Raw genomic sequence first — 8,242 nt, forward strand, 5'->3', positions numbered from 1 at the left:
GTCTGGGGCAAGTGATGCACTGTATTCTTGGTGCCTGGGGGGGGGGACAGTGGGAGGGCTTCTAATGTCCTGGCCAAACTGCTGGACCTCCTGATGGCCCCTGGTATTTTTGGCCACTGTGTGACACAGAGTGTTGGACTGGATGGGCCACTGGCCCGATCCAACATCGGCTTCTCTTACGTTCTTATGAAATCTGGGGGAGCAGGGATCCTGACTCGGAGAGGAGAAAGGTTTTTCCTGCTTATCCCGCCTCCTGTGGTGGGAGAAGAGGGCAAACGGGCAGAGGACCCTGCCATTCCCTGCCCCCTTATCATGGTTTCTCATCCCTCCCAAGAAGGTCAGACACCCACTTTGGGGAAAGGCGGTCAGACCATACCTCCGCCTGGCGGCTCAGAAAGCAGAGGTCCCCTCTATTCTCCAGTTTCACAGAAGAAGGGCCTACAGAGAGAGAAGGTACCAGCCAAAAGGTCAGGAAAGCCTTACAGAGCTCCTGCTGTAAACAGAAGTGGGCATCCGTTGGCGGAAGATACTACGTCAGCCTCCTAAGGGAATATGCTCCGGCCCTGTGATTATTCTAAAGGTCCCTTTACTGTATAATTTCCGGGCTGATTTTTTTTTTCTTGAGACAAACCACAGCCTTCCATTGAGGGAACATGGAGCAATTTCATTTGCAGTCTTTCCCAGGTAAATATTAATGCTGGGTTTTCTTTTTTCCGCTGGGGTCACATGCTATCATTTTCAAAACAGAAGAAAGAGGCCGAGCATGTTTAAGGAAGGAGTTTGATAAGATGGGAGCCATCACTGAAAAGGCGCTGCCCCTCTTCTATACCAGTGTATGAGGAATAATTTTAAACGGGGGGGGGGGGGCCCTGGAGACTACACGAGTGAATCCACTGCCTAGACATCCAAGACACAAAGGACGTTTCCCTGGACTGCTTGTAAATTTAAACCCAGATGTTGTATGCCATCGGATTTATCGGGAAAGAAATCGAATTTAAAAACAATAGAAATGACTCGTTTGTGATTTGTTTGTACAAACGTGAAAGCTTCTGGAAGCTTCCGTAAGGCCCTCGCCCTACACGGCACTCCCCCCAAGAATAAATCAAGGCCGCCCTCCCTCCGTGGACCCTCTCTCTTCCACGTACACTTTCAGACAAGCTGGAAGCTGGGCAATACAAAAAACGACCCCGCACCGTCTGTGAAGATCATGTCACGTACTTACTTCCAACTGAGTTTTCAATGGCCTCTTGACATTTCTGAATACCCAGCTTGAATTTCTGCCGCTCTGCGCGAAGCCTGTAGCCTCGATGGTAATAGACCAAGGCAAATTCGAAGTCCCCCATGGTGTACAGTGCTTCTGCTTTCTGGTATAGACCCTGTAATAGAAAAGGAAAAATATTATGCAAAGATAACTTGTTTAGTTAAAATATTTTCACACACACACACACTATTTGGCCTCCGAAAGTGGCAAGCAACCAAACATGAAACATTAGAAAATCCAGATAATAAAATCTAATCAATACTCCCAAATTCAGTTGATTATAACAGAGCAACAGTATTAATAAACCTAAACCTGTGCAGGAACACATCCAGCCCGCCCTAAAAGCTCTGCACTGGCTGCCTATAGCATACTGGATTCGGTTCAAGGTGCCGGTTCTTACCTTTAAAGCCCTATATGGTCAGGGACCTACTTACCTGAGGGACTGCCTTTCCCCATATGTCCCCTAGAGAGCACTAAGATTGGGATCCCAAAATTGCCTGGTCCTCCCGGGCCCTAAAGAAGCCAGGCTGGCCGCAACGAGAGCTCCTGGCGGACATCAGAGCCCTGTGGGACCTTTTGTAGTTCCACAGGGCCTGTAAAATGGAGCTTTCCCACCAGGCTTTTGACTAGGGGGCCGCCTTTAACATCCTGGCCCTGGCCCTGGCCCTGCCACCAACATCATCACCAACTTGACGACCAACAGCCTGGATTAGGGCAGGCGACGATTCAAATGTCAGAGAACGCCGCCATCTTTTATTATATCTATGTTTTGAGTAGTTTGGTCTTATACACTGTGATTTTAACTTAATTCTGTTTTTAGTATATGTCGGAGTTTTAATGTATATATATTTATTTATTTATTATATTTATACCCCGCCCATCCTGCGAACAGGCTCAGGGCGGCTAACAGAAGCGGTACAATGTACCTAGTCGGCATAGCCATAAAATATATACATCTATTCGTATGTAAGCCGCCCTGAGCCTGCCATGGCGGGGAGGGCGGGATAAAAATTTAATAAATAAATAAATAATAAAACAGAAAGTGGACTTGAGCAAAAACCTCCCCCAAATGCTTCAAACATGATATTGTCTTGACCAGTCTCCTGAAAGCCAGAAGAGACTGAGTGAGGCAGGCAACCCCGGAGAGAAAAACCCAAAACATTGGTGCCACCACAGAAAACACCCTGTCCCAATACAACCAGGGTACGTCCTGATGACCAGCATGCAGGTAGGCCACAGCGGGTCTCTGAAGAGGTGGCAGGAAGACCACAGCGGCCACAGCGGGTCTCTGAAGAGGTGGCATGCAGGCCTTTGAGATAAAGTAAGCAAGAAGTTCAGAGGCACGTCCCCGCCAGACGATTTCTAGAGAATACCCATGCCGCTACCAATTTGTGAAGAAAAGTTGTGCGCAAAACCCTTACGGAAACAAACTGCACGGGTGCACAAAATACATTGTGTATACGAATACAGAACACCTGCGCAACCCCCCACCACTCCACCCTCCCCAGCACTATAATTCACCAGCCACAATTCTCCAACCCCACCCTTCACCTCTTATCATTGACAAAAACATCCTTGTCCTTACCCTGGTTTGTAACAGCCATTATGCCAGACGTCAGACAGAAAGGCAGTAGCAGAACCAGGGATGTCAAGAGGACTGGGTTCTTTGTAGGGTTGCCAGGCTCCAGGTGGGGCCTGGAGATCTCCTGCTTTTACAACGGATCTCCAGCTGACAGAGATCAGCTCCCCTGCAGAAAATGGCTGCTTTGAAGGGTGGACTCTGTGGCATTGTACCATGCTGAGGCCCCTCCCCTCCCCAAACCCCGCCCTCTCCTGAACCCACCCCCAAAGTCTCCAGATTTTCCAACCCAGACCTGGCAACCCTGGTTCTTTGACTGAGCTCACAATCTGCCCCCTCCCCTTCTGAAGTGAAAAAGATAAGGGGATTCTGTTACTCCCCCCAACTAGCCATTGCAACAGCCTGCCCTAAGTCTGGGAAGCGAGACCTTAGGGCTAGGACCAGATCTTTTTCCCTTCCTGTTGCTCACCTTGGTAAACTCTTTGTCATTTTGCAGGGAGGCCTCTGCATCCTTCAGAGCATTTTCTGTATCTCCGAGTCTCAGGTAGCATTTTGAACGGGCAACGAGACAGTTCCTGTCCCCTGCCTGGAGCTGCAAGGCCTAAAGAACAGAAGTACACAGTCCAATCTCAGTGACATGAACTGACCTTCAAAAAGAAAGAGCCATAATTTTAGCATCAGGGATTTGGGAGCATGTTGAGATCTGGGCAAAAGGATGAGTGGAGGAAAGTCCAGAGAGAGAGCAACCTCCCCTGTCATCTGGAATTCACACGGATAAATGCAGAGATCACCTGGTGAAACAAAGATCAAGATGGGTAGCCACGTTAGTCTGTCTGTAGCAGTAGAAAAGAACTGTCAGGTAGCCTTGTCATGGGTCTGGAATGTGGAGGGGTGTCCTCCCGTTTTCTGTCTCAGCTCTCCCTGGCTCACCAACTGTATGTTATCTTATGCGTGACCTTGTAGATGTCTCAGCTGCAGTATTAGTCGGCTGGGAAAGCTAACGGCTTTTGCTTTGCCTGCTTGCTTTGCCCGCGTGCGCGAACTGTATCCATTGGCTTATGCTTACCAGGGGGAATGTTTGATTCTAGTATAAGTCCTGGTATTGTCGGCTATTCCTGACACAAGCTGTACACGTGTCTTCAGTTCTGGTTTTACCAATAAACAGTTCTCTTCTAGCGCCCAATAACACCTAAAGACTAACCAAATATATGGCAGATGTCTGCAGAAGTGACCAGTGACTCACAAAAGCCCCTACCCTGCCCAAATTCTGTTAGTCTTTAAAGTGCTACTGGACTCTTGCTCTTTTCTACTGGTGAAACTTAGTGAACCTAGAGTTCCAAAACCCAACTTTGCACTAATCTAATGGTCGCAAGAATCACCCATATGTTATTTGCATCCATATTCAGGCCTTGTCCCAGAAACAGGCTACCAACTTTTTTTTCCCTCCAGACCAATTTGGCCAGGGATCCTGGAGGCTTTTTGTCACCTTCTGGGCATGGAACAGCAGTCACTGCAGGTGTGGAAGGGGAGGTATTTGTGAATTTCCTGCATGGTGAACTAGATGACCCTGGTGGTCCCTTCCAACTCTATGATTCTAGGTCACCAAAGGTTGTTATCCCATTTCTATCCAACCAGCTGACATTTGTTGCAATGGCCCCAGCCCAGACCTCGCTGCATTATCTTCTTCTAATGTGACCGTGCTGTGTCTCCACAACTGCAGGGCACTCGGGCGGGATCCAAACCAGGCCGTCTACCAACCAGGCCCCAGCAGCTTGCAACTAGCTCCACTGAGCTAGCTGCAGTACAGAAGGCGAGGCAGACCTGGGTCTCGTGCAACCCAACCGCAACATTTGTCCAGCACCCTCCATTGGAGCTACACTCCTCAACTGGCTGGGCCTCTGCACACATCTGCTGGGATAACTCTGGCACCATGGCTTGCAGACTGGACAACTGAAGCCTGCTCTCTTCCATGATGTCAGTCGTCTCCCTGGCTAGCAGAGCCAGCCTGCCGGTTGCCTCTGGCCCTCGGATTCTCCTCTGACTGCCTCCTACTTCTGACCTGGCCTTTTGCGCTCCTGGAACCTGGCTCCCTGACAAACAACTTACTCCCCCACCTCCCTTTCTCTTCCTCCATCCCTCAGGGACACTGTAATCTTATCCTCGAAAATTACCCAACAAACCCATCCGATAACTTCGTATCTTCAGCAGTAGAAAAGAACCAGAGTCCAGTGGCACCTTAGACTGACAAAAGGTGTGGCAGGGGATGCCGCAAATGTTATCAGTCTTTAAGGTGCAACTGGACTCTTCCTCTTTTCTACTGCTGCAGACAAGCTAACACGACCACCCGCCTTGATTCATAGGGCAATTCTGCATTCACTTTTCCCTCCGGTGTTTTACGAAAACCCACGTTGGAACAGAAATTCCCCTCTGCACTGCATGCTGCTTTCACTTCCTTTGATGGTTGGATTTTATGGTATCCTTCACACTGCATGGTGTTTCCGCTTTCTTTGATCATCGGGATTAATGGTACCTTCTGCATAGATCTATGGCCATTCAGGGATGCCTTTTCAGTCAGTACGGCGTTGGCCCATGTTACCTTCACCTCAAGTATGAAAACCGCAACACCGTTCCAGAGGAAGGCAAGCACAGGGTCCACTGGCCAATGCCATCAACTTCCCTCACTTGCTTAACTGCCATTACTATAATAGAATCCCCTTGAACCATAGAGCCAGTTTGGTGTAGTGGTGAGGCGCGTGGCCTCTAATCTGGGAGAACTGGGTTTGATTCCCCACTCCTCCACTTGCAGCTGCTGGTGTGACCTTGGACCAGTCATAATTTCTTGCAGAGCTGTTCTTTCAAGGGCAGAGAGAGCTCTCTCAGCCCCACCTACCTCGCCAGGTGTCTGTTGTGGGGAAGCGACTGTAAATCGCTCTGAAACTCCTTCTAGTAGTAAAGGGTTACAGCCAATGTTCCCTCTAAGATGTGGAGTCCTGTGAGCAAAAATTCTACTTTGTGAACTACTGGCATTAAAGTTGTGAGCAGGTGATTTGGCTACTGCATAAATTAGTTTGCTCTGGAACCGTCCTTCTTGAGCTAAGACAAAAATGTGTGAGCTGGAGGCTAAAAAACTGTGAGCTGGCTCACACTAACTCAGCTTAGAGGGAACACTGGTTACAGCACAGGGGAGGAGGAGGAGGAGGAGGAGGAGGAGGATGAGAGAGCTCTGACAGAAATGGCTCTTTTTCAAGAACAGCTCTGACAGAACTATGGCTTGCCCAAGGTCATCCAGCAGGTGCGAGTGGAGGAGTGGGGAATCAAACCCGGTTCTCCCAGATTAGAGTCCGCGCACTTATCCACTTCACCAAGTTGGCCAAATTAGAGGGAATATGGATTGGCAACCCTGATGAGCAAGTGTGGCTACTTCAGAGCCCCCCACAGAGCATGCGGGCTTCCATCCACGCCTCCCCCCAGCCTTACTCCGGCATAATAATCACAACACCCATCACTGGCTCTCTTCTGTCAGGGACGTCGTTCCCTCCTCCACCCTAACAACAGCCTTGCGAGGTAGAACAGGCCAAATGAAAGTCACCAGCCTGAAGTCGCTCGCTGAGCTTCCTCGCCGAGTTGGAGATTTGGATCCCCCAGGAGGCTGATGTGGCCCAGTCCCATCCCTGGCTCCCACCGGCCTCTCTCATTCGTAGGGTTGCCAGGTCTGGGTTGGAAAATACCTGGAGACTTTGGGGGTGGAGCCAGGAGAGGGTGGGGTTTGGGGAGGGGCCTCAGCCTAGTACCATACCACAGAGTCCACCCTTCAGAGCAGCCGTTTTCTCCAGGGGAGCTGATCTCTGTCAGCTGAAGATCAGTTGCAAAAGCGGGAGATCTCCAGGCCCCACCTGGAGGCTGGCAACCCTACTCGTTCGCCCGCCAGCCAGCCTCCACCTCCCTCCCCCGCCTATTCAGGGGCCGAATACCCACGTAGCTATAGCAGTTCAGGGCTTTGGCCAGCTCCCCGCGCCGGCTCAGCATCAGCCCTTCGGCCATGAAGCTGGGGAACGTGCCCCGCAGAGTCTCGCCCTCCGAGTCCCCCATCCTCGGAGCCTGCAGTAGGGCCGGGAGGGACGCGAGGACGCTGCCTAGCAACGGTAGCGGAGCAACCGCAGCACTTCCGGAAACTGTACGGGGCGCGGGAGGTGCTATCCTCTGATCCTGCAAGGCCCGGGAGGACGCTTCCTAGCAACAGTAGCGAAGCAACCGCAGCACTTCCGGAAACCGTACGGGTCGCGGGAGGTGCCAAAGAGCCAGGTAAGCCAGAAGGGAGCGGCTTCTGCGAGCTGATTGGTTGTCTACGGCTCCGCTTTCTCCTTTTGTTCATTCATTCTGTTTCCACTGGATTCTGCTGGTGGACGGTGGTTGTGCTCGTTCCCTTCCTCCCAGCAGGTACCCCTGTAAAGGGGAATACCTAGATTTACCATATTTTGAAAAGCAGAAAAAGAGGATGTATTTCCTGACTGGCTGCTTCAAACAAGTGTGATCACTATGATAAATCTCGTAAGAACATAAGAGAAGCCAATGTTGGATCAGGCCAATGGCCCATCCAGTCCAACACTTTGTGTCACACAGTGGCCAAAAATACCAGGTGCCATTAGGAGGTCCAGCAGTGGGGCCAGGACACTAGAAGCCCTCCCACTGTTGCCCCCCCCCCTACCAAGAATACAGAGCATCCCTTGCCCCAGACTGGGAGTTCCTATCTATACCTTGTGGCTAATAGCCACTGATGGACCTCTGCTCCATATGTTGATCCAATTCCCTCTTGAAGACACCCATGCTTGTAGCCCCCACCACATAAGAACATAAGAGAAACCAATGTTGGATCAGGCCAATAGCCCATCCAGTCCAACACTCTGTCACACAGTGGCCAAAAATACCAGGTGCCATCAGGAGGTCCAGCAGTGGGGCTTTTGAAATACCGCTCCTGTTTATAATTGCAACTAATTGGGAATATTTTTAACCTTCTAACCCCAAAAAGGGACATTTTATCCGTTGTTGTTTTTTTAAAGAGGATGGACACCAAAAAAAGAGTGCATGTCCTCTAAGAAGAGGGCATCTGGTAACCCTGGGAATATGCCTACTTCTCTGTGAAACCAGAGACAGTGCTTCGTCTTTATACAAAGCTTTTTCATTGCCAGTGATTAGTTTATTAGAGCATAAATAAACAGAAGTCTTGAAGCACCTTACTAATTTTTGTTCTAGTGTGAGCTTTCGTGAACTTCTTTAGGTTTGCCAACAGCCTGGAGGGAAAGTGTCTTGTCCCTTTAATAGAGGCTTAAAAAGGTAAAGGTTCCCTTGCTTGAAAGCCGGTCGAGTCCGACTCTAGGGTTGCAGTGCTCATCTCCGTTTCAAAG

General features: G+C 50.0%; 1 protein-coding gene across 1 annotated transcript in view; it reads right to left on the minus strand.

Annotated features, from left to right (window-relative positions):
- Positions 1-6,929, minus strand: part of TTC25 (tetratricopeptide repeat domain 25) — a 29,251-nt gene extending 22,322 nt beyond the window's left edge. The window contains exons 1-4 of the mRNA XM_015418131.1: positions 6,816-6,929; positions 3,310-3,441; positions 1,223-1,376; positions 377-438 (exon numbers count right to left, since the gene is read on the minus strand). Coding sequence (XP_015273617.1) covers positions 377-438; positions 1,223-1,376; positions 3,310-3,441; positions 6,816-6,929 — 462 coding nt within the window. The remainder of the gene's footprint in view (positions 1-376; positions 439-1,222; positions 1,377-3,309; positions 3,442-6,815) is intronic.
- Between the last annotated feature and the right edge of the window lie 1,313 nt (positions 6,930-8,242).

Source organism: Gekko japonicus, unplaced genomic scaffold, assembly GCF_001447785.1.
Source record: "Gekko japonicus isolate JY-2015 unplaced genomic scaffold, Gekko_japonicus_V1.1 scaffold1666, whole genome shotgun sequence".
Lineage (NCBI taxonomy): Eukaryota > Metazoa > Chordata > Lepidosauria > Squamata > Gekkonidae > Gekko > Gekko japonicus.